General features: G+C 48.1%; 1 protein-coding gene across 2 annotated transcripts in view; it reads right to left on the bottom strand.

The window, feature by feature from the left end:
* The window catches only part of LOC142580113 (transmembrane protein 117-like), a 161,048-nt gene that overhangs the window by 34,356 nt on the left and 99,036 nt on the right, over positions 1–27,656 (bottom strand). For both annotated transcript variants that reach the window (XM_075690930.1, XM_075690929.1), the window contains one exon: positions 22,584–22,710. In XM_075690930.1, coding sequence (XP_075547045.1) covers positions 22,584–22,710 — 127 coding nt within the window. The remainder of the gene's footprint in view (positions 1–22,583; positions 22,711–27,656) is intronic.

Consider the following 27,656-nt stretch of genomic DNA (forward strand, 5'->3'; position numbering starts at 1 on the left):
ATGACTCCATGCTACGCCGCGGCGACGCTGCTTTTCAGAGACCTCCAATAGCGCACCTGAATGATGAATTCGTGCCGCATGTTCAGTCCGATTTCGGCCGTCGGTCATGCTCTCCAACCGCTCCACATCAGATGCCTTCCCCTACTGGACGTACTTTTGCTGACCTCCGAGGACGAAGGTCACCCAGCCCCCACCGGGGAAACTGAAGGCAGCAACCTCTGGGAGTAAGGTTGCAGGCCCGCCGCAAGACAATAAAAAGCCCTCAACACTCCCGCTGCAGAACGATGTGAAGCCGCTAAACCCTGACACTGAAGAAATGCTGAGCGGCAAAATTGATGCTTTGGCGGACGGACAGCCGGTGACAGCATTAGTCGACACTGGTGCCGACTTCTCTATATTGAGTCAGGAACTCGTCCTCCGCCTGAAAAAAGTAAAAACACCATAGACAGGACCTCACATAAGGACGGTAGGCGGACAATTACTGATGCCTACTGGAAGATGTACTGCTAGGATTAGCATCCAGGATTCTTCTTTCGTAGCCGCTTTCATCATTCTTCCTGTGTGCTGTAAAGATTTGATTATTGGAATGGATTTCCTGAAAGAATATGAGGACGTAATTAACATCCCGGACCACATGGTGACATTTTATAACAGCCCTGGTTTAGTCCATTGCTTATCGCCGCAACGCAGCTCTTTTTGTCTAGCAGAAGACGACGTCGTCATCCCACCTCGATCATGTACCCTTGTTTCGGTAGCATGTAATGCACTGTTTCATTGCGAAGGAGTTGCCAACCAAATAACCACATTGTTGCTTACTCACGGTATCTTGGTCGCATGTGGAATCGTAAATGTCACCGATGGGCGCACGAACCTGTTACTAACCAATTTTAGCACAGAGCGATGGTACCTTCCAAAGGGCACGGCTGTAGCTTATTTTGACGGTGTTGGGGATGTTCGCGGCTGCTGTTCACTACTTGAAGAAGCGCTTACGCAAGACCCAATTTTTGCACTTGACGTCAGCACTGCTTTATCGCAGCACGAACGAGAGCGACTTCTCATGCTATCGTCGAAGTTTGCGTCGACGTCCAGCGTCGGAGGGACGCCTCTAACAAAGCATCGGATAACTACAGAGGATACGGCAAGACCAATTCACCAAAATCCTTATTGTGTGGCTGCCAGAGAACGTGAAGTCATACAACAACAAGTGACAAAAATGCTGGAAGATGACGTGATCCAACCATAGAGTCCCTAGGCATCTCCTGTAGTTCTAGTCAAGAAAAAAGATGGCAGCTTGCGTTTCTGCGTGGACTACCAAAAACTAAATCAGGTGACAAAGAAAGACGTGTATCCACTTCCCCGTATAGATTATTTAGTCAACAGGCTTCATCACGCGCGTTACTTCTCTTCAATGGACTTCAAAAGCGGATATTGGCAAATTGAGGTAGATCCGAGAGACCGTGAAAAAACTGCTTTCGTGACGCCAGACGGCCAATATGAATTTAAAGTCTTGCCTTTCGGCTTGTGCTCTGCCCCTGCTACGTTCCAACGCCGCATGGATACTGTGCTTTCGGGTCTGAAGTGGAAAACCTGCTTAGTGTACCTGGACGATGTCATCGTGTTCTCCACAACGTTTGAAGAACACCTCGAATGGCTTGAAGTGGTTCTGCAGTCCATCCAGTCCGCCGGCCTCACCCTGAAGCCGGAGAAGTGCCACTTTGGCTTTGCATAACTACAGTTTCTGGGTCACGTCGTCAGCCACGCAGGTGTCCGCCCGGATCCTGAAAAAATTGTTGCCGTTGCACAGTTTCCCGTACCATCTGATAAAAAGGCTGTCAGGCGCTTCGTGGGCCTCTGTGCCTATTACTGGCGGTTTATTGTGGACTTTGCTCGCATTTTGTCACCATTAACTCGCCTGACGAGAGACGACCTTGCTTTTGTATGGAGCGACAAAGAGCAAGGTGCATTCAACGACTTGCGGTAACGTCTCCAGACACCTCCAGTGCTTGCTCACTTTGATGAGACTACTCCTACATTCCTCCACACTGATGCCAGCAATGTTGGCTTGGGAGCTATTCTTGTGCAGTGGCAGGAGGGCACAGAAAGAGTACTTGCCTATGCAAGTAGGACACTCTTACGCACAGAGACTAATTACTCCACAACTGAGAAAGAATGCCTCGCTGTAGTATGGGTGGTTGTGAAATTTCGCCTATATTTGTATGGCCGCCACTTCACAGTTATCAGCGACCACCATTCACTGTGTTGGCTGACAAACCTTAAAGATCCTTCCTGATGACTGGTGCGTTGGAGCCTATGGCTGCAAAAGTTTGACATGACTGTCAAGTACAAGTCAGGGAAACGACATACGGATGCTGACTGCCTGTCTCGTTTGCCGATAGAGTCGTCTGCTCCACCCGAAAAAGACTCGGCATTTCTTTGTGTTCTGGCCACATCCACCATCGCGCAACAACAACGGGATGACCCTGAGTTGTTTGAACTCATCAATTAATTAGAGGGCAGATCCGCGAAACCGCCTAGAGTTTTCGCAAGAGGACTGTTGTCATTTTGTTTGCGGGCCGAAGTCCTCTACAAAAGAAACTTTTCTTCGATCGGGTCCCCCTATCTGCTCGTCATTCCTGCAGCTCTTCGTACGGAAGTACTTCAAGCCTGTCACAACGAGGTGACTTCTGGTCACTTAGGCTACACGAGAACGCTGGCCAGAGTGCAGCAGAGGTACTACTGGCCGAGACTTACCACCACCGTGAAACATCACGTTCGCACTTGCCTCGACTGCCAGAGGTGCAAGTCACCTCCATCGAAACCATTCGGCCTCCTACAACCCGTCCAGGTTCCTCGAAGACCATTTGATCAAATCGGAATGGATATAATGGGCCCACTTCCTACTTCTACTGCAGGGAATCGCTTTGTTATCATCGCGACCAACTATCTTACACGTTACGCTGAAACAAAGGCAATCCAGAGAAGCACAGCAGCCGAGGTCGCGCGCTTTTTCATTGAGCACATTGTGTTGCGACACGGCGCACTAACTGTCATAATGACAGACCGAGGAACCGCATTCACGGCTGCGCTTTTAGATCATGTCTTGCTGCTAAGTGGAACGGCTCATCGGAAATCAACTGCCTACCATCCACATACCAACGAATTAACAGAACGCCTAAACATAACAATTGAAGACATGTTCTCCATGTACATGGATGCTGAACATAAAAATTGGCACGACATCTCACATTATATCACCTTTGCATATAACACGACGAAACAAGAGATGACGCACATCACTCCGTTCAACCTTGTTCACGGATGGGATGTACGAACGATATAGGATGTGATGCTTCCACAGGACTTTGATGACACTTACACGGATGCTGATGTGTTTTTGCAACGCGCAGAAGAGGCTCGGCAGCTTGCATGCTTGCGGACCTGCCAGCAGCAAGACTACGACGCAGGGCGCTATGGTCTTCACTGTCGAATGGTAATTTATTACGTCGGCGACAGAGTGTGGGTTTGGACACCCATATAGAAACGAGGCCTCTCCGAGAAGCTGTTAAGGCGATACTTCGGACCATATAGAGTATTGCGCCGACTCAGTGATGTCACGTACGAGGTCGTCCCCGATAGTCCCAATTGTACACGGTGCCTCACGCACCATCCTGAACTTGTGCACGTTGTCCGCATGAAGCCGCATGTGAGCGAATAACTATGCGAGAGACCCTTACTTCTACAAGTGACACTTCTGGTCTAGCATCAGGACGATGCTCTCTTAGGGAGGGACAAATGAGGCATGTATTCTATGCAGAAGACAATGAAGATAGAGACATTAACGGACTTCATCTAGTGGGTCAGTGAGATTTGGCGAAGACAAAGAAGATGTGTCTCTGGCCTATTTGTTTTTCAACAAGTCGTCCTGCGGTTCTTGAAGAACGTCTCCATCTCTACTGTCCGCGTTGTACTGCGACAATATAATAGACTGCCTTTTGGTTGGAAGAATTTGCCAGCTTGGTTTCAAAAGATGATGAATAATGTTTTGAAGCCACATCTTGGACGCTTCTGCAACGTCTACATCGATGACATTATAGTTTACTCTACGTCAGAAAAAGAGCACTCAGAGCACTTGGCCGCTATTCTGCAATCACTTAGTGATGCAGATCTGAAGATAAATCAAAGAAAAAGTGAAGTCTTAGAGCCTTGGGTAGCTTTTCTTGGAAGGGTGTTTGATGGTGTCACCAAGATCACCAAACAAGAGTGGGTGTAACGAATGTCGAAGCTTACAAAGCCACATGATCTGCATTCACTCTGAGCTTTTCTTAAGCTTGCTGGCCACTTCAGAGCATTTATCAAAGATTTTCCTAAAATAGCAAAATGCTTGCCTGAACTGACCAAAAATGGTGTCCCTTTTCTCTGGACTGAAGAATGCGAGGCAGCCTATCTGGAACTCGTACATCGTATATCGTCTGACCTAGTGCTTACGTTACCAAACTTCAGTCTGCCCTTTGAGATGAATACTAACGCATCTATGGTACTGGGGCAATATTTCTTTTTTATTTCCTCAAAGCTATCTGTTGAGACATTACATGAGAGAGTGGGGAGTTAGTGACAACGATAGATATTACAAATTAAAAGGGGATATTTCCGATGAGTCGCTTGAATGCAAGTGGGTCGATGATAGTGGCAACTTCAGCAGAAAAAATGATTGCTGAAAAGTAACAGTATGGGCTTGTGGGGAATATACTGTGTTAGAGTTTTCTCTTGAGGGATAATGGCAACCTGCTGTTCATGATCTGAGAATGCCTGCCAAATGCACCCCAGCCCATTCTTATTCTTCTTATTATTTCAGTCTCATGATCCAGATCCGCAGTCACTACCTGCCCCAAGTAGATGTATTCCCTTACCACTTCCAGTGCCTCGCTACCTATCATAAACTGCTGTTCTCTTCCGAGACTGTTAAACATTACTTTAGTTTTGTGCAGATTAATTTTTAGACCCACTTTTCTGCTTTGCCTCTCCAGATCAGTGAGCATGCATTGCAATTGGTCCCCTGAGTTATTAAGCAAGGCAATATCATCAGCAAATCGCAAGTTACTAAGGTATTCTCCATTAACTCCTATCCCCAATTCTTCCCAATCCAGGTCTCTGAATACCTCCTGTAAACACGCTGTGAATAGCATTGGAGCGATCGTATCTCCCTGCCTGACGCCTTTCTTTATTGGGATTTTGTTGCTTTCTTTATGGAGGTCATATATCGGTGGAAGAAAGCTTAAATTATATCAAGATCATCAAGCCTTGACTCAACTCCTGAACATGTCGGAACCAAGAGAGAAGCTTGCTCATTGGATAAATGAAGAACAACAATATGACTTCGAAATATTCCATCGTTCAGGCAGCCATGTGACAGACGCCGATGCATTGTCTCGATTGGCAATTGAGCTCCCACATGAGATGATTAATATGAGCAAAACTTCATTTGGGCCTAGTTGGTACATAATTCTGAACTTAATGTTACAGCGGCATAATTCTGAACTTAATGTTACAGCGTGTCTTTCTTTTTGTGGTTCGTCTTAGGTGTTTGCGCTGTAACGTTAAGTTCAGAATGATTAATATGACCAAGCTGTGGGAAGGATGTGACGACCTATATTTTGAAAACGGTAAATTCATGGTACTCGAGACTCTTGTTTCGAAAATACTCCACCTGTACCACGAAACTCCAGAGTCCGGTGGCCACAATGGTTTCTGGCGCATATACAACAAGATTTTTCAAAGGCTTAGACGAAAACACATGAAAAGAGACATTGAAAACTATGTAAGGTCATGCCATTTGTGCCAGATAAACAAAGCCAAGTACCGGCCACGGCCAGACGAGCTTGTGTTGCCTGAACACTTGGTCAAACTTTTTGAAGTCATACATGTAGATTTTGCTGAGCTGAAAAATAAAATTCCAGGTGTACGCAAAACTCAGTCATTTCTGGTCGCAATAGATCAATATACCATAATGGTGGCTGCATGGCCCAGCAAGGAAGACGCAAACAGTGTCATAGCCCTCCTTGACAGAGGCATATTCTCCAATTTGAAGGTTGTGATATCGGACAATGGGCCTGCATTCATCAGCAGGAAGATTCAAGAGTGGGCAGAGAGCCGTGGCATCACACTGCGGCGTTGTGCGCCCTATCAACCGCAGGGAAATGGAACGGCGGAGAGGGTGATACGCGATTTGAAACAATTCATGTCGATGATGTAATAGTTCTGCGGAAGCCCACAAGGTGGAGAGAAGTAATTATTCAAGGGAAAAAGGGGAAACCCGGGACCACTGCCTTTCGACTTTGCCCTGCCATCTGCTAGCCGCCTGGTTAGATCAGATGGTAGAGCGGCTGCCCCGGAAAGGCAGTGGTCCCAGGTTCGAGTCCCGGACCAGGACGGATTTTTCTTCAACTGCGAGGCTTTTCTTTCGAGGAACCCGTATGGGTTTCCTTTGCAGCAATTTGCTATGTTTGCGTGGATGTCTCATTTTCCCTTTAATAATTCATGTCGATGTATCCAAATTTTAACAGCAGCTGGAAATCTTGTTTAGAAGCGGCTGTGGCTCATCATAACAGGACTCATACAAGCAGTCTTGAGTGCAGTCCGTATTTGGTTGCCTATGGCGAAGCTCCAAAGCTAAGTGCAGACAAAGAGCTTGGAATCGCAGACAGGCTAATGCTGCCTGAGCATTGCAAAACATCTGAGGAGCGATACAGATACAGAAAAGCCATGAAGTTTCACTTTGACAAGTGGCGCCAAGGCCATACACCAGATGTTGGACTACAAAACCATGTGCTCGTTCGAAAAGGACTATCGGCCACTGAAGCAAAGATTCTTGGACCTTTTGAAGTAGTGAAGTTATCGGTGCAACAAGGTGTACTCAAAACTGTCGGGTACATAAATAATGGACAGCTAGAGTTTGCGGCCATAAGCAACATTCTTCGTTATCACCCCAGGAGGGGTGACGCAGAAAAGTGGGGAAGTGTAACCTAGCCGAAGAAGAAGCGAGAAAGGTGATTCCGAAGACAAAGACGAAGAAGTGGGGGGCTGGGATGAGCTGAAATAAACAGTGATGGCCGCCTTGTCGGTCTAGTTACCTGTCCTGTTACAATACAAGGAAACAAACACTGAGCATCAGGGTATGCCTTACTGAGCGTGTGCATTTGGCAGGCTGCTGTGCGGCATTAGACCGTAATTCCCACCAAGTCAATGCTGAATGCTGTTTTGCCTGTTACAGCTTGTCTTGTCAATAGTTACATGTAAACACCTACTGAAAAAAGTAAACGAATTACAGTTCACATTACTGAGTAAAACAGAGTAGTGTATCAATTACAAAACTACCAAAACATGTAAATCATTACAAGTAATTATTTACGCATACTTCATTATGTACAACTGGTTTCAGTTCAAGCATGAGATGCTCTACTTGCCTGTGCTTGACAAAAGCTTGAGCTTGGCAAAGAGCACTAATGGACAGGAACACAAAGACAGAACAACATGAATGCCTATTCACAACTAATTTTTAATTGAAAGAAATACAGAACAGGTATAATCATGGTAGGGGATGAAATAAAAGATCACATTGAAGCCTAACTATGATTTGGAAACTATATTCAAGGAACATTATAATAACCACATGTCATGCCCATCGAATAGGTTTCTAATCATAGTCAACCTTTCATGACACTTGTTTCTTTACCTATTCTTTTTTCTTTTGGCAGACACACCCAACAGCTAGATTTTATTGTTACAACTGATAATGGGGGATGGGAGCATTGTAGCAAACAGCTTATTTTACTAAAGAACACATACAAAAGTTGACGGTGCATCAGCTGCTAATTGTTATGCCAGATTTATTGTTAACACTGATATTGTTAAAGTGGATTTTACTGTATTTATTTCAGCAAAAACTAGCTGTGAGTAAACGCTCGTGTTGTCATCCTTGCTATGTGTTCCTGTCCTGTTCACACTGCATTGTGAAATGTACTGACAATGGCAGGCTGTCATTGCAGAAAAGTTGCGATATGGGTCAGTTAGTACATATTCTTGAGAATTAAACTAGTGAAACGACTAAGAACAGAGGAGAGACATGGCACGCACACGACTGGAGGACAAATAATCGTGCTTTATTGAAAAAAAAACTGTCTCCCAGGAAAACCAGGTGAGCATGCACAGCAGAAGAGCCAAAGCACACACAACACAACATCGATTGCGAGATAGACCAAGTAGCTGGCGCCAATGGGATAGGAAACTTAGTTCCTTCTGCACCAGTGAGATAGAAGTTGTGCTGATGCAATTATCTGCTTGCATGCTGGTGTGATATGCTTCAAGAATTCCATGCTCCTCCTTGCCCTTGCCTCTACTAAGAATTTTAACAATGAAAAAAAAAAAACCAGAACGCAGCCGCATCCTCAACAATGGCTAGGCAGATTAGCTCTGTCAGAAGTGTTCAAAGAGTTAGGGTGATTAATAAAGATTAATAAATGTGTTCACCTGTGATGTCAAATGAAAGAAACATGCCAGCCCAATATCATAATTAGGATTTGTCATTGTACCTAGTTCCAGACTTGATTACAAAAATTTACCTCCACCCAACTCTTGTTTCTTCGCGGAAACTTCAAAAAGTGCTTGTGTCGCCAAAATTTTTTTTTTTACGAGGAGAACACTTTGGTGAAGCCTTGTTCAAATAATCACCAGCAAGACCAATTTTTTTTCAAGAGAATCAGTGATGGTTATTTTTGGCGTCTGGGACGTTTTGTCTACAATGACGCAACTCTTCCTCCACTTCGTAAATTACTTCAGAACTGATTGGCCAAAATGCTCAGTAACTGGGTGTTGTGTCGGCAGCGGCAGGCAAGCGGGGGGCCCCGACCGGGCGAACGCGCGGCTAGCGCCGGCGCAGGAAGGAGACACGGAGCAAACTGCTCCCGATGAAAACCGGAACGAAGACTCGGCCGACCCACGGCCGTTTATATCTAGTAAAGGCTTCACACGCCAGATGACACCTCCAAGTTTGTCACATGACAGAAGGGGGGTGCGCCATCTAGCTAAACAACTACAAAACATGCATGTACGATGACACCGAGATCTGACAGGGGGCGACACTACACTACATCATCCGCCCCTGGAAACAAAGTAAACATACAGCGAAACGCGCACACAAGATGCGCACTTAAGTCCAAAGGCGATTTCAGTTCATTCCCCCCATGTTCACACATGCGCACCAGTCGCACACAAAGCACGCACTTAAGTCCACAACAAATTCAATCCGTCCCCGCCCAAGTTCACATACACGCGCACCAGTCTTGGGCACCATAACACAGGCAGTCACTCAAACAAAGTCTGACAAGGAACACTGCACAAAACTCACTGCACCGCAACAAGGAGCACTTTATACCTGTGTTATTGAAACATGTGGACTGTCTCCTGAATGTCACAGCGAGGCCCCTAGCCGTGGCATTTCGAAGACGGCAATACGCTCTACACTACAGAAACAAAATCATCGAGCCACGGAGGCTGTTTTCTGTCACGATGAGGACGCGTGCGTACCTCAGAAGAACTTTGGGGGTTGTAACGCGTATCGGTCGACTTTAAAGACCCAGTCGTCCCACTATTTCCCTCCCCCTGGTTGGACAATTGAATGTGGTTGTCGCTCAAAGCTGGAGAGGGTTGCCCAGGAAGCACCTCTCGACGTCCCAACAAGTCCTGGGAGGCTACAGATTCTCCTACGGAATCAGAGACGACTGCTGACTGTGTAAACTCGGAAGTGATACAGTCAGACGCACTACTTGACTGAAGCTTATGACTATGAGAAGACGCTGTCACTACAGACAAGTCATCGGAATGACTATCCAAGTTTGAATATGAGTACAAAAATCTTTGTCACTTGTACACAATGTACGACCTGCTGAACCCTTTATCACTAGGGTTAACTTAGACACATGCCACATCTTCCCATCACTGAGTAAAAAAGTAGATGGTCCTATCTGGGCCTTGACTTTACGAGGTTTACTGTACTTAAAAAATCCTTTCCTCTTAAATCTTATTCTGACGGTGTCTCCCACCTTGATACGAGTTGCCTGAGCACCTCTACGTTTGTCTACGTACTGTTTAGTCTGCCACTGTTTCTGCAAGACCCTTTCTTTAACGTGAGGCACAAGGCTGTCCTGTTTCCGTAGATCTACACAGAGCTGCATGGTTCCATCCTTCTTGCGCACCACCACGAGTGGAGACACCCACTCAAAAGCCTCGACGCGCTCGATGACGTCGCAGTCCTCGAGACGTCGCAATTCGTTTGGGACCTGGTCACTGAGAGCCAGGGGTAGTCTGCGCAACTTTGAAGATACTGGTTTCGCATCTTGCTGCCGATAAATTCGGTGCACACAGTTGTTGACGAGACTCAACTAGTCACTGAAGAGGTGGTCATAACCCGGAGGCACACCTGTGGGGCTCTGTACTGAAGGAAGCGATGGTAGACGACATGTCAGCGACGTACCGTCGATCTGTATGCCCAAGCGTTGGATGGCATCTAAACCCAGCAGTGATGTTCCTGTAGTCGTTATGTGGAACGTGACGGAGCATGACCTTTGGAAAAACTGGACAGTGGCTTGAAACAGGCCTTGAATGTTGATGCGTTGCTTGGAGAAATTTCTCAAGTCCACTGTTGGTTGTGACAGCCTGTGCTGTCGACCAAAGTTATTTCTAAAATCTTCGGCCGTCATGCATGACACAGACGCTCCCGTATCCACCGGCAGTCGCATGGCGACGCCGTTCACTACGACCGGAACTTCCAAATCTTTTTTAGTTTCAAAAGCGCTTACCGTCAAGACAGACGCGGACGGCTGCCTTGCGGAAGTTGAAGACAGTGTCTCTGCGGAAGAGACGTGTTGAACAGTACGGGTTTTCCGGCATACTGATGCAAAATGGCCCAACGTGTGGCAGGCGTTGCACCGCCGGTTCCTTGCTGGACAATTCTTGTACGTTGCAATATGCTTCGTGCTGCCACACCGGTCGCATGCACCACGGTTCCCGGAGGAGCCATGTGCGAAATGTCGGCCCTCTTGGCGGCTTCTCGGAAGAAGTCGGCCCTCTTGTCGGCTTCTCGGAAGAAGTCGGCCATCTTGTCGGCTTCTCGGAAGAAGTCGGCCATCTTGGCGGCCTCCCGGACTACGTCGGCCATCTTGGCGGCTCCCCGGAAGAAGTCGGCCATCTTGGCCCGTCGACGGAACGCCAAGTTGAGATGCCTCGATTCTTCGTACATTTTCGGAGCCGAACGCGCGGTTCGCTCGATGCAAGGCTTCTAACGAGCGTCCAATTTCTTCTGCCTTGTCCAGGGACAGGGTTTCGCCATGAGCTAATAACTTTTCGCGAACGCTGACGTTCGCTACCCCATGTATGATTTGGTCTCGGACGCGCTCGTCATAGCTTGTGCCGAAGTTGCACTGTACCGCCTTCTCCTTCAATGCGGTCACGAATTCCAGGAATCCTTCTCCCTCGAACTGCTTTCGGCTGGTGAATTCGTGCCGTTCCGCCAGGACATTTGTTGACGCGGCGAACAGCCGGTCAAGCCGCTGCAAGAGTCTCGGAAACTCTGACGCTGGCGGGACCGCATCACTTGACGTTGACGCTGCGCCGGTCGACTGCCTTGCTGCTTCGCTTGAAGCTGACGCTGCGCTGGTTATCTGCCTTGCTGCTTCCTGCTCCTCGTCTGCAAAGTACTTCCGTTGTCCCTCACGCCCGAGAGCGCTGACGAGCGCGGACGCTCGTCGCGCGTCCGTCCAGTCGCCACCGCCGGCCGCTTCGAGGTGGGCCTGAAAAATTTTTTTCCAGCGATACCATGGAATTAACGGTGGGCCGGGCACTTCAAGAAAAACGGGAAGGTTCGCCGTAAAAGACGCCATGCCCGGTAGCGCGCAGGAGACAGTGCAGAAAACAAGCCGGAGCTCGCAGCAGGAATGGGGCACGGAAGAACAAGGGGGCGAGTAGGCCTAGGCTCGGAAGCCTCGCGACGCCAAGTGCGTCGGCGGCGTTTGCAGGCCGTGCCGACACGTAAAGGACGCTTCACTTACGAAGCTCGCTGGTTTCCCGGGGCTTCGGTCGGAACCGCTGCGGGAATCCCATCCTCGTCGCCAAAAGATGTTGTGTCGGCAGCGGCAGGCAAGCGGGGGGCCCCGACCGGGCGAACGCGCGGCTAGCGCCGGCGCAGGAAGGAGACACGGAGCAAACTGCTCCCGATGAAAACCGGAACGAAGACTCGGCCGACCCACGGCCGTTTATATCTAGTAAAGGCTTCACACGCCAGATGACACCTCCAAGTTTGTCACATGACAGAAGGGGGGTGCGCCATCTAGCTAAACAACTACAAAACATGCATGTACGATGACACCGAGATCTGACAGGGGGCGACACTACACTACACTGGGATTAAGAGCCTTCTTAGTCCCTTTACCTGTCATCCGCTTCTTCCTATCAGTGCAAGGAAGTTCACATTACTAACTGCAAAAGTGAGCTGATGTTCCATGCATGAATCTCAGAGTTGTTATTGAGCATTATTGTTTCAACAGCATGACAAAGGATGAAGGAAAGAGGTGCCAACTTGCAATTCAGCACTCTGTCCTAGGCTTTTTCCTTTGTCCTGTGTCGTGCTGTTCAAGCAACCTGCTGTGTGACAACATGTACCAACCAGCCCAAAAGAACACGCTGCCAGTATTGTTCACTTGTGCTAATAAATTATTTCTTCATACACACTATCCACACTTAGTGTTTTTCTTTTTGTTCCCTTCCTTCCCAAGCTACATAATAGATGTTATAGTTTGTATAAAATTTACATTTCAATTTCATTGCTTCAGTGGTGGTTAAGAGTATGTGTACTTCACCCTGTTACAAAAGCCTCGATAGTGCTGCAGTTATTTACTAATCAGTAAATAAAATATTCTGGCAGAACCCATCTCACAATGAACGTCATTATTGCGATTAGAATTGAAGCAATGCAGCAACACACCGTATTGCCACTGCTGAAATGCATCATGTATGAAGTGTGCAATGCAGCCGGGCTTCTCTCTCACAGTTCCCTCTCGACACGCTGCGCCACCTAGCGGCGGCACCACAAGATCCGTGCTTGGCACGTGTAAGTGAATTCAAACAAGACGGTCTGAATACCATGCAGCTTTGATTCTGCCCAGCACAGGATAGCGAAGCAGCATCAACAGAATGAGGCTTTATATTCGTAAGGCACAGCCACACCAAATAAAAAATGTGCGGTGCACCACCAGTGGTAAAACGCTGCTGTGGCCCCACTGACTTGCGGTGCATAACTGCAGCAGTCACGTGGCAGCATGCAAAACTCGCCTCCTTTATTTTACTCTGCATGCAGGTGCGAGATGTCCTTTGTCTGCTGACAGATCGTCACTGTGTCTATGTTCTTCGGCCTCCATTCTTAACTCAACTCACCCAAATGATGAAGACAATGTCATTGCCAGTGCTCTTTTTGCAGCATCATCGCAGTGTCCAGAAGATGAGAAGAAGGTGTCACCTCCATGTTCTTGTATTCAGATTTCATTTTGTCACACAGAATTGGATATTGGCTTACCATCTCCAAAAACATTTCCATCGGGACGGCATGGTTTAGACACATCATTGTAAAAAGAATCACAAACCAAGCCAACCAAAACAGGTGCGAACCAGAGCTGACGCAAGCAGATGCGAATGCAAAACGAATGCCACACATGAGTGTGAATCGAGCTCTAGTGTACTAGAACGGGCGAGTGAGTCCAGCGGACTGCTGCGGCAAATGCCGAGAGTAATGCAAACAACGCTGAAATTGTGGCGGCGCTGCCATTGCTTTATCCTGAAACTCCAACTGTTTTCGCTGCGCCCATTGGCAGCGGCGAGTTCGTGAGCCAAGTCACTCTCGTCTGCTCCACGTACCGTCACTCTTGCATTGCTTACACTGTTTCTGTTGCTCTTTCTCCATTTTCTTCACAACACGTTCAAAATGTTGTTTTGGAGCAGGATAGTACAAAGGACCACTTTTGGCACAATATGGCACAATCGGCACAGCTGTTCCATCAGTGCATCGTGAAATATTGACACAATGATGTAAGGCTCCCGCACCGCGCGACGGCGTGCGCAAAGGTCGGCGCCATGAAAGATGATGAAGCGCATGAGCTGCACGTTCTCCTACTGGCCCGCCATTAAACAGAAGCGTCTATTTTGTAATACTCCATCTTCAATCTACGTTACAATTTTCTGGTGGAGGTGCTGGGTACATGCTACCACTCCTAGATCGAACACTGCCTACAAGGCCAGTACGAAGTCCAGTCGAACTGACTCCAGTTTACGTACGGACAAGCCGTCGACTTCAAGGACTGCCACCTGAGCACGAGCCTCTACTCAATCGAGTCATAAGGATGAGTACCTCAGTTCTGTCTTCTTCCTCAACCGCACCGACAGAGGTCGTCCTTAACCAGCCGCAAATCCCCACATCCTTCCATGGGGACACCTTCGAAGATGTTGAGGACTGGCTCGATCACTTTGAGCATGTCGCAGAATTCAACGGCTGGACTCCAGAGTGCAAGCTACGCAACGCCTACTTTGCCCTCGAGGATTATGCGTGGACATGGTTTGAGAACCGTGAGGTGGTCCTATCGACATGGGACGAATTCTGACGGCAGCTAATCAGCACATATGCCAGGCTCGATTGCAAGGAGCGAGCTGAATATGCAATTCAGGCGAGAGTTTAGCGGCCGAACAAAAGTGTCGCAATGTTTGTGGAAGATATGTGCCGACTTTTCCGATGCATGGATCCATCCATGCTCGAAAAAAAGAAGCTCAGGAACTTGATGCGCGACGTCAAGCAATAGTTATTCGGTGGACTAATACGCAATCCATCAAAGACCGTTGCAGAGTTTCTCGCAAAAGCCATATCAATGGAAAAGGGACTGCAGCGGCGAACAAGGCAGTACAACCGCGACATGTTGACCCTATCTCTCGCTATACCCTTGGACAATACCGACGCCTTGTGGGAGCTCATTAGGCTTGTTGTCCGAGAGGAGCTCCAAAAGCTTCAGGTGGCTCAGGTATCGATACCGCGGCTCGCTCTGGCTGAGGTCGTCTGGGAGGAAATCAGGCAGGCAGTACAAGTCCCGGAGCGAAGCGAGACACCGCAGCACGAGGTACAGCAGCCACAGCCTCGCATGTCGTATGCGGAAACTGCGCAAAGTTCGTTGTCCCCGACGTTTTACGATGTGCGCGACGTCCCGGACTTTCATGGTGTGCGTGCCGTTGAACAAGCAACTGGCGACTTCAGGACTCGTTTGCACGCCATTCATGTCTGAAACACGACCACCCCGCAAGAGCGATGTATGGCGCACTGCAGACCGGAAGCCCTTGTGTTTTCATTGCGGTGAAGCCAACCACCTCTACAAGGCGTGTCCTTACCGCCGAGCTTGGCTCCGCGGATTTTGACTGAATGCGCCGTGCCCGCGCAATGGTGAATGCTCCCTGGAGATTGAAGCCTACCTCGCGGATGCCAGGATCTCGTTTGCCCCACGATTCCGTGTCCCCTGGTCACCGTCACCCATCCAAAACAGGTCTTCCAGCCCCATCTTCACGTTGAGCACAACAAGGCATCGCTCACCCAGCCCTGCCTCCCGGGAAAACTGAGTCCAGCGACCTGCGGAGGTGAGGTTGCTGACATTGCGAACACTGAAGATAATCCAGATTCGTACTGCAGGAAGGCACTTCATAATCGTACTACAGATTCGTACTGCAGGAAGGCACCTCATAACTTCAATGCACGGCACGAGTTAACATTCGGGGCTTCACGTACATCGGCTACTTCGTCATTCTTCCTGAATGTTCAAAGGACCTTATACTCGGCATGAATTTCCTTCAGGCGAACGCTGCTATCATTGACCTGCAAGAGTCTAGAGTCAGCTTCGCTACAACGCAAGCCATAGCGAACAGTAATGACAACGACCGTGACATCGCGCTTGGCGTAGCTGACGATCACGTCACGTTACCACCTAAGCAGCGTGCTTACCCTTGTCCGATGTGACATGGAGGACCACGCAGAAGGAATTGTGGAGGCAAACATCCCTCTGCTTCTTGAGCGCCACATTTGCATAGCCAGAGGGCTTCTTCAGGTGCACAACAAATGTTCAGTCGTCTTGCTAACAAACTTTAGCAACGAATATCGGCATGTACCGTGGGGAACAACAATCGCATTTCTTCGCAAAATCATTGATGTTACTGACATTGCCACATTAGAAATCGCATCGTCTCAGAAATCTGAGTTACCCAGCCTAAAAGAACGGATTCACGTTAACACCACTCTGCCAGACTATCGGAAAGACCGTCTACTAAGTCTCGTGAATGAATTTGCGGACTGTTTTTCAACGTCATTCAAAGTGCGGCGCACGTCCATACCAAAATACCGCATTATTACGAACGAGTCTGCATGTCCTGTTCATCAGCATTCTTACAGAGTCTCTCCAGTGGAAAGGAAAGCGATAAAGCATCAGGTGAAAGAGATGCTCCAAGACGACGTGATCCAGCCGTCCACAAGCCCGTGGACCTCCCCTGTAGTGTTACTCAGAAAGAAAGACAACACACTACGCTTCTGTGTAGATTATAGAAAGTTGAACCGTGTCACCAAGCGCGATGTTTATCCATTGCCACGCATCGACGACGCATTGGATCGTCTACGACATGCCAATTTTTTTTCTTTGTAGGATATTAAATCAGGGTATTGGCAAATTGAAGTCAATGCACAGGATCGTGAAAAAACAGCGTTTGTGACACCTGATGGGCTTTATGAGTTCAAAGTTCTCCCCTTCGGTCTCTGTTCCGCATCTGCCACCTTTCAGCGGATGATGGATACCATGCTTGCTGAACTCTAATGGCAAACCTGCCTCGTATACTTGGACGACGTCGTTGTGTTCTCAAGCATGTTTGATGAACATCTCGCACGACTCGAGAGTGTCCTCACGGCGATCCGTACTGCCGGCCTCACCATCAAGCCTGAAAAACGCTACTTTGGGTTCCAAGAGCTCAAATTCCTTGGCCATGTCGTTGGTCCTAAAAGCGTCTGACCAGACCCAGACAAGTTAAAGCCCCTCAATTTTTCAAAAGTAGCGCCATTCTTAGATCTTTCCGCCACCCCGCTTACCCTGGCGCGTCCTCCTCCACGCTTCCTGCCGCCCCAGCCTCCTCCGCTCCCCCATTGGCCAATCTGTGTCACGTGGAAGCAAGCGTCGCGATTTTATATATTTTTTCTTTCCAGCGCGGAGCAGTCGCCGCGCTTTTGTATATTTTTTCTTTCCAGCGCGCGTCGACCTCCATTGTTGGGCCTGCGCGACGAAAGTACGGCAGGCGGACTGACGGAGTGCGTTAGCGTAATAGAATGTGTAGGGCCGACAACTTAATTGCGATGCCATGCTGCTGCGCCTTCGGTTGCCGCAACAGACACAGCGAGGGCAGAAAGCTTTTTGCTTTGCCGTCCGGCGGGGGCAACGCAAAAAGAAGTGTGGATTCGCAGGATCGGGCGGGCTGACTTCAAGGAAGTGGCAAAGAACGCACGGCTGAGTGAAGTAAGGGCCACGGCTACTCACAACCTCTTACTTTGAGCCTAGTTCACGCCTTCCGCTTCGAAAAAATGTGTGTTCATGGTCTGCGTGGATTTTAGCGCGTTGTCTGACTTTTTTTTTTCGAATGTGCTCTCTTTGTTTCATGTAGTTTCGTTTGCGGTAAAATGCACGCATCTGCAGCTGGCCTGTGACATAAAAGCGACTTTATTCAGGGTGTGTTTTGAGCTCCACCAGAAGTTAGCACATTCTCGACGCTTTTGCAATGCTCACTATGACTTACGATGCAGTCTTTTAGCCTCGAATGTACGCCCGCATGTATTGATTTGGTTTGTGGTGATTAACGTTTTTAACGTTCCAAAGCGACTAAGGCTAGAATGGAGGTCGTAGTGGATGGCTCCGGATAACTTTATCTAGCTCGCCTGGGGATGTTTAACGTGCACTTTGATCGTAGAGTCGTACGTGGGCCGGTAAATTCCTCGTTGGCGTTTCATAATACTCGCGTGCTAGCGCTGCTTTAGAAGTTGGCGCTTCGGCGTGATTGTATTTCTTCAATAAATTTTATTTACTACTTGTAACAACTTGTCATTATTCCGTATTATTGACGGCGCCTCCAGGGCACCAAAGCGGCAACGGGAACACCAAAGCTAGAACCTGGGCTGGATGGGGCTCGTCGAAGCCTGTGCATGCCAAGGGGGTATAAGATCGCGGACAGCCAATTTTGTATGCGAACCCTCCCTGCGACGCCTGCATTATTTAACGTCACGTGCTCTTTAGAGGCCACCGTTAGCCATTACATGTGCCCTCGTGGAGCAGTACTTGAAAAAAAAAACATATCGTAACGGTTACCAAAGCACCCCGCAATGAAAAAAACGGCCCTGTTGCCCGGCATTGCTGACCGCACACAGCCGGAATCTCTCACGCGCCGGCCGAACAAAAGTATCCTGCAGGTACGTAAATGAACCTACGAAACCACGCACACACACTTTCACGCTGTCAGCACCTGAAACTTTGGTAATTACGCGCGTGTTTGAGTACACCGCGTGCTTGCGTCGTGTTTCAGCAACACGAACTCTCAACGTCGCGCGCTTTACGCCTTAAATACGCCTTGAATAATGGTCCTTTTCACAATTTCTTCCGCCATTCCAACACGAAATTCTAAAGGCCAGTTAGCGACTGACGAAGAAAGATCGCGATTGAAAAAACTGCTCCGCAGGGCTCGAACGAACTTTTTTGCAGATTTCCTCCCATAGCGTGTTAGCCGTCGTCTGCTACGGCAGGCCCACCACCGGCGGCGCCACCGTCGAGGCCGCGCCGAGCGGAGGAGGAGGGAAGCGAATGGCGCTACTTTGGGAGATTGAGGGGCTTTAAGACAAGTAAGCTGCCATAGCCAAGTTTTCACCACCCACAGACAAGAAGGCTGTCTAACGCTTCCTTGGTTTGTGCGCATATTATAGGCGCTTCGTCGAGGGATTCTCGAGAATTGCTGAGCCTCTGACATGGCTCACACGCAACGATGTGCCTTTCATTTGGTCGGACAAGCAGCAGCAGTCGTTCAATGAATTGTGCAAGTGCTTGCAAGCGGCCCCAATACTTGCTAATTTCGACGAAGACGCTGACACTGAAATTCATACCGACACTAGCAATACGGGTCTCGGCGCAGTTCTTGTGCAGTGGCAACCTGGTGCAGAATGCCCCATTGCTTATGCAAGCCACAGTCTCACCAAGGCTGAGAAAAACTACTCAACCACTGAAAAAGAATGCTTAGCGGTTGTGTGGGCAATTGGTAAATTCCGACCCTACTTGTACGGTAGACGCTTTAAGGCTGTCAGCGATCACCATGCCCTGTGCTGCCTTGCCAACCTCAAAGATCCTTCAGGCAGACTAGCCCGTTGGAGCCTGCACTTACAAGAGTACGACATTACAGTTGTCTACCGATCTGGAAGGAAGCACAGCGACGCCGACTGTTTGTCACGCGCACCACTCCGTACGACGTCCTCGGACCCTGACCATGACTTGCCATGTGTCAGCGTTATCGATGCCACAAAGATGGCTAAGGACCAGTGCGCTGACCCTGAGCTGCTGCCGCTGATCGAGCACCTTCAAGGAGGTGAAGGTGTCTTACCTCGGTCGCTCGTGCGCGGCTTATCATCGTATTCTTTGCACAACGTCCTTTACAGGAAAAACTGCGGAAGCGGTCCAAATATGTACCTTCCTGTCGTGCCATCAGCGCTGCGCCAAGACATTTTGCAAGCCTGCCATGATGAGCCATGTGCGGGACACCTGGGATTCTCTAAGACGTTAGCAAGGATACGCCAGAAGTATTACTGGCCCCGACTTTTTTCTTCTGTGCAACGGTACATCAAGACGTGCCGTGATTGTCAGCACCGCAAGAAACCACCAGTTAAACCAGGGCTTTCTCCACCCTGTGGACCCTCCTCAAGTACCGTTCCAACAAATAGGAATGGATCTACTTGGGCCATTACCAGTGAGCGCTTCGCGCAACAAGTGGATAGTCGTCGCTACCGACTACTGAACTCGGTACGCTGAAACCGAAGCTATTCTGCAAGCAAACTCGTATGAAGTGGCCAAGTTCTTTGTACGCCACATCGTCCTACGACATGGTGCACCGTCTGTTCTCATCACCAACTGCGGTGCAGCATTTACAGCCGAACTTATGGAGGACGTTCTCCAGCTGACGCATTGCTTTCACCGCAAGAGTACTGCGTATCACCGTCAGACCGATGGATTAACAGAACGTCTGGACAGAACGCTGGCTGATATGCTCTCCATGTATATCGACGAAGAGCACAAGACGTGGGATGAGATTTTACCCTATGTGACTTTCGGGTATAACACTGCTGTACAGGAGACTACATAGTTTACGCCGTTCGAACTTGTATACGGGCGCCACGTCACGTCAACACTTGACGCCATGCTACCTCTGGTTGATAATAGGCCGACCAGCAAACACGCGAAAGAATTCGTACAAAGAGCCAAAGAAGCGTGCCAGCTTGCTCGGCACCGTATCCGGAGCCAACAGCATACCGACACCCTTCGATACAACCAAGGATGACGCGACGTCCATTACAATACCGGTGCCTCCGTGTAGGTCTGGATGCCCATCCGTCGCCGTGGACTCTCGGAAAAGTTACTCCTCCGGTATTTTGGTCCCTACAAGGTTACAAGCCGCCTCAGTGACGTGACCTACGAAGTCGTCCCTTGCAGTTCTACCCCGGTTCGCTCCGTCGTCGTCCTTGCGTGGAAGTTGTTCATGTAGTGCACATGAAACACTACTATGTGCATACATGAACGCCAAGATGCACCTGAGGACCTCCATTTCTTCTCGCCGAAAGTACTTTTTGACGCGACTGAGACGGTCGCTTTTTGCATGGGGGGGCAATTGAAACAATGATGTGGGGCTCCCGCACCGCGGGACGGCACGCGCAAAGGTCGGCACCATGAAAGACGACGAAACGCGTGAGCTGCACGTTCTTCTCCTGGCCCGCCATTAAACAGAAGCGTCTATTTTGTAAGACTCTGTCTTCAATCTACGTTACAATATGTTTGTGCTAGTGTGGCCATTGGTGCTTAAGCACCATGGTGCCTATATTTCTCAATATTGCGCACAGATATAATCTTCATGAATCACATCTATGTTCTTCCTTTAATCCACTGGCTACAAAAAAATTGGGAGGACATGTAAGCTTGGCCTTTAATAGTGGAGTGTGATAGCATTCAAAGACCCCCAACTGCTTCTCATGATTCCTGGCAACTGCAGCTTCTGTAACCGTAATGTTTCCCGGGAAACACTGGCGCCGAATGCTATGCATGCAGGCGAGCTTTCTGGTAGAAATGGCATGCGATGCGGCGGAGGTGAGTGCCATCTGGAGGTGTTGCAAAGAAACGGATGAGCCGCTCCATGGCCTCCAAAATTGGCGTGTTCAAGTCTAGGATTACAAAGACGGCGCCGAATAAAACAACACACGAAGAAGGGGGACACAAGACAGCACATAGGCGCCTATGTGCTGTCTCGTGTCCCCCTTCTTCGTGTGTTGTTTTATTCGGCACCGTCTTTGTAATCATGCTTAACCAACTAGCCCACCAACACATGCCAAGTCTAGGAAGCGATAGCCACCATATGAATAGTAGAAATGCTGGAAAAGGGGTTTGTGTTTGAGTTTCCGCGTAACAGAATTATGCTTTCTCATATACTCAAATTACAATCCAACACTATCCTGTCTGTATATTGTGTTTAGATTGTACTTTACGATGTTTCTGATGCATGTTACTTTGAGGAATTCAATTAGTTCAGTAATGCCTCTGACCCACTTGGATGGTGTTTATGGTTGTGGTTCATAATAATTTCTCGCCAAGTGACGTCCGGTGCCGACACCGGATTTTTTGCAACACGGGGCCTTAACACTATCGCGTTAATATTGTTCATGCCATAAGTCCCTCTGTACCGATTATGTTTGCCCCTTATGGGCATTACACAAACCGTTAAATACTAAACACTAAAGATATAACAGATCTAGGCTCAACTGTCGTAGACAAGTGACAACATTTCATTCAAGCATAGCATACTTTCTCCTACAAGAAGTGAAATTTGGGCGAGTTTATAAGAATTCAGACTTTACTTAAATCACAAATAAACGAGAACTAGATGTCCGGTCAACCACTTGTCCAGCCTGTTGAATCGCCAGATTTGGCACTATGGCCCCTATTATTGGGCCTGGCAGTCTGCTGGCCTTGGTATCCAATGGGTTAATGTTGTGAACCTGTTACTTTCCTGCAAGCAATGCTACAGATGCAAACAATGCTACTAAAATGCACATAGTATCTGGCAGAAAACTACTGGGCATGCACTGTTAACACACAAGACGCACCCTAAGGAGTGCAAAATTTTAAAGGAAGTATTCGCAGCAGTATAAGTATTTTGGCTCCGCTGATGAGTGATGCACTTACCGCTAATGTGGAAGACAATCTCGGGCAAGTGGACAAACTTCTGGAACATGTGGTACTTGAAGGAGGCTGCATGCAGCCCAGGCAGTTTGATGTTGAGGTCACACACAAAGTGCGGGAAGTCCCAGTCCTGCACAGCCAGTGGTCACAGCAGCAGTGGTTAGCTCCTAACCAGTCCAACTAAGTGGTATTCCAGAGGTGTTATAATAAGATGCACGCAAGAGAGGGTCGCGGCGCGTCTTTACCACCAGCATCCTTGTTGAACTGTATTCAAGAAAATAAAATGTTTTAAATCAAGTATCAAGTTGTTTCAACAACATCTGCACAGTGTGCACTGTTTATTATGTGCTGCAGAACCGATGCAAGCCAACAGCAATAAAAAATAAGTGCAAGCACTGTGCAGTGCACCCTTTATTCTTTATCTGCAGTGCTTCTCACACCTCATCCCCAGCTCACACATCTCCCAGTTGATGCCGTAAAACCTTGCGAGGTTCTGTGCAGTGGCAACAGAAGCTCTGCAGAAAAGCAGGCAGCTGAGAGAAGTGCTAGAGACCTGGAAGAGAGGTCAGCCTGGCGGCAGTCACAGATCTCTTTCGGGGAAAACTGTGGGTCGCAGAGCGGTGCATAAGCACAGCCCAAGTGGCAGCATCATGGGTAGCAGGTAAAAAAGCACCGAAAGGTAAAGCTGGGTGGCAGCTGAACCATAGGTAAGTGGCAAGAGACCGGCGGTGTCATGATGGGATTGATGGCAAGCAAACGGTGATGCAAGGCAATGTGGTGGCCCAATCACGGTGATCATTCAAGACATACATTGCCGGCATTTCCATCAATGTGGGATTTAGCCACATGGTGAACCCATTTGTGTGCTTTGTGCTCCACAAAGTAGGAGTGAAGGAGGTCTTGTGCAGCATCTGAGAGGAAGTATTGGCAGCAATCTGCGCATACTTGCCGAGGCGTACTTCATATAATGGAAGATGACGCCACAAGGCAGGAAGTGAACAATATCACTGATGCAAGTAGTTGTTTAGGCTCGCATAATAGTATACCACATAGTGTAGTGTGTAGTCTGTTGCAAAGGAAACCCATTTTCTACTACATCCACCCCTACGAACTACATCCTAGGGTGGATGTAGTTAACAGATCAAAAAGGTCAGAATGCAAAAGAAGGGGTGAAGAAGACTAGAGGGCAGCACACAAGACCACTTACATCAGTGGCAGATATTAAATGCAGCAGCACAGCATCAAACAAATCATTAGAAGCCAAGCTAAAAAAAAATTGTATGTGCGGGAATTGTTGTATACGTGATTGTATGTGCGGGATATTCTAAGATGGCCAGCAGTTGTGGCGTCGTGGAGCTTCTTCAGAACACTGGAACAAAAGGTGCCATGAATAATGAGCAGAAGCTCCAGCCTGTTGGATGTTTTCTGGACAAATACGTGCCGCGGCAAAAGGAGCGACACAGATGTGCGTGTCATACACGCACATCTGTGCGTGTATGTATCTGTGTGTGAAAAGGCAGCTCAAGCATCAGCATGCTGTCCATCACCTTATCCGAGAAAACGATAGAATATGTTTCTCCCGTGTGCACAAGCCTGAGATAAAAGTATTTAAATGCACAAGTTCTTCCCCCTCTGTTTTTAAGACTTATGTTTTCTTTGCGTCGCTGTTAGGTTTTTGCATGCGTTTGGTAAAGTTCAGTTGTTAGTCAGCCGTATTCTGGTCTCCTTCCTGTTCCTGAATGACATCATGCTAGCTGAACCAGAGATGTACACCAAGTAGCCCTGCAAAATGTTAAGGTCGCATGTGGTACTTCGACAGCAATGAGTTTCATCACAGTGCTTGTAGAGGAAAAGCGATGGGTCCAGCTGATGAGAACACAGATGGAGGATAATAGACCATAAGGTATCATTGCTTTGCTTTGCTGTTTGATAAGAATGTTGAGCACATCAGTGAAAGTGAGGGTGGAGGTGTCGGTAACATGGCTGCACTGTCAGGAAGGTTGATGGGACATTAAGATGGCTCATGGGAAGAAAAATCCAAGCCCAGTATTATGCCATCCACGTCATGGCACCATAATTCATAGTGAGTCGAACCCTTGACCTTTAATGGGATTCGAATTGACAACCTTTGGTGTTAATTAAGGTAATCGAACCCACAACCTTAGGTGGGAGTCGAGCCCTTGACTTTTGGTGGTACTAAAATTCAATGGCACCAAAATTAATGGAGCCAACATTGATAGTTGAACCCATGACCATTGGTGGGAAGCGAACCCACGACCTTTGGTGTTAGTTAAGGCACAGTTAATTAAGACAGTTAATTAAGGCACTCAGACTCACAATCTTTGGCGGAGGTTGAAACCACAACCTCCGCCAAAGGTGTTAGTTAAGGTGAAGTTAACTAATATAGAGTTAATTAAGGCACTCGAACCTATGGCCTTCTGTGGGACTAAAATTCAGTGGCACTAACATTGATGGTGCCACCATTGATAGTTGAACCCATGACTCTTGGTGGGAAGTGAGCCCACAACCTTTGGTGTTAATAAAGGCACTTGAACCCACGACCTTTGGTGTCAAGGTAAAGTTAATTACCATAGAGTTAATTAAGGCACTTGAACCCACAACCTTTGGCCGGAGTCAAACCCACAACATTTCGTGGGACAAAAATTCAATGGCACCTACATTGGTGGTGCCACCATTGATAGTTGAACCCACGAACATTAGTGGGAAGTGAAGCCACAACCTTTGGTGTTGATTAAGGCAAAGTTAAGCACAGTTATTTCAGATATAAGTTAATTAAGGCACTTGAACACACAACCTTTGGTCTCAATTAAGGAGTAGTTAATTAAGATAGAGTTAATTAAAAGACTCGAACCACCCCCTTTGATGGGAGTCGAACCCTCAATCTTTAGTGGGGCCAAAATTCAATGGTACCAAAACTGATAGTGCCATCATTGATGGCAAACCCATGACTTTTGGTTTTAATTAAGACACTCAAACCCACGACCTTTGGTGGCAGCCAAACCCTGGACTTTTGGTGTTAATTAAGGCAAAGTTAACTCTTTCATTACCATGAGAAAATGTCGTTTTTATAGGTCTCAGGGAAAAATTACTTACCACTACAAATAATATTCCAAAACACAATGCAGCATAGCATATTGTGCACAATGAAATGCTCTTTCCAAAAACATATGTTGCCAAACAAAAAATTTGGTAAAAAACGAAAATTCTAGAAAGCGCCATTTTCGATGCCAGTTGATAAAAACAATAAAAACACGATACCTACAAAAATATTATTATAAAAAAATTCACAATATACATTTCAAAGATAAATAACCCAGGAATAGTGTCTGAAAAACTAAATGCTCAGTACATTGCCGTACTTCGGATACAAGAAACAAAAAAAACTAAGACCAGTTCGTTGCTCATGTCATGCGGTGAAGTAGGATTTTGTGAAGCATAGGTACTCTACACAATTTTACCCCATAACGTATGATTTCTGTTCAATTTTGAAGTTTTCATAACACATTTTGCAGTTCCGCCTTATTGGCATCTTCTGAGGATGGTCAGATGAGAAGTCCAAGGAGCGTACTTCACCAGTTCGTCTAGAGTCATGCGCCTCTTCCAGGACCGATCACTTTCAGCGTAGCTGGGCAACTACAAGATTATGCATCCAAGCATATCTGTTTGCATTCTTGCACAGTCATTATCACCTCTACAGAGAACAACAGTAAAAAGAAATCCCATGCTGTTGTAAACTGTTTTGCGCTGATCCCTAGCGCTGGGCCGAGATGTACTGCAGCTAGGCAGCCTTCTTGGCATGAACGGAAGTTTCTTTGCTGCCGATAGCAGCACATCATAACCAAGCGAAGTATGCAACTTGAAGATAATCAGTAGAGCTCTCAGGTCATGAAAAAAGATTGACAGATAAGCGCTGTGGGGTCTTCGGGTCTCACAGGAGTACCGACCACCGCGGGTTCGAGCTTAGCGAGCTCGAACAAGGCCGCGTCAGCCTCTAGCACCGCTGCGCGCAAGCTCAGGCCACAAGGGGCTACTGAGCGATGCACGCAAGAACACAGTATTGCCCTAAGTTGACGGAAACCGTTTATTGTGTCCGAGGGCAACCGACACTGCACAAACGCCCGGTCCCGGGACAGCGGGGAACCAAAGGGGTCCCGCACCAAGGGCGGAAAATGCAGTCAGGGGCGCCTGTAGCACGTCGCTGCGAGAGCACAGGCTCAAGCTGGGACACGCTGCTAGGAAAAGTCCCAGCGGCTATGCTACTTGCTCTCGCGATAACCGATGGGCCAACTGCGAGAGCTCTGGCAATCTCCTTCGGCTTGGGCCTCCGATGAGTGCGGCTCGACGTGGTACAACCTCGTGCGAGCACTAAGCACCCGTTCTTCGGCTTAGCATCGGGATAGGATCAACACGAGGTACGCGCTCCCCGCACGGGCAAAGGCACCGTGCGTGAGCTCAGTCCTAGTCACAAAGGTGCCGGCCGACGAGAGGAGGCATGTACGTACCGGGCGCAGTCCCAAGGAGCAAGAGGCTGACGGCTGAAGCAGCCCTGTGGCTCGCTAAGCTTGAATCCGCAGTGGTCGGTACTCCTGTGAGACCCAAAGACCCCACAGCGCACACAAGGAAGGAGACCGCTCAAGGCCGTAAACTCACCGGGGAACAGCTGCGGATGTCCCATGCTGACTCAAAACATCGTTGTCGTCAGAGCTTGAATGGTCTTTACTGTCATCTTCGGAATAATAACTCGAGTCCTCATCACTAAATTCAACTGTGGGTGCAGCATAATTTTGAGCAGGACACTTTTCTCGCGATGCAGCCGCGTGGGACGATGTCATGGGAGCAACTTTCGATAACTGCACAGTGACACCGGCAGCCCCCCTTGCCGGGATTTTACGAGAGAAGACTTACCAAAACTTTTGGAAACTGGTTGTAAAAGCCGGGTCCACATGTTGGAGATGCGGTGGACCTTCAGAAATACACTTCAGTGGAATGAAACGACTCAGACTCCAAACGAAATCTCACTAGCGAACAGGTGGGGTCATTTTCGATTAATTATCA

This window comes from Dermacentor variabilis, chromosome 4, assembly GCF_050947875.1.
Source record: "Dermacentor variabilis isolate Ectoservices chromosome 4, ASM5094787v1, whole genome shotgun sequence".
In the NCBI taxonomy this organism is placed as follows: domain Eukaryota; kingdom Metazoa; phylum Arthropoda; class Arachnida; order Ixodida; family Ixodidae; genus Dermacentor; species Dermacentor variabilis.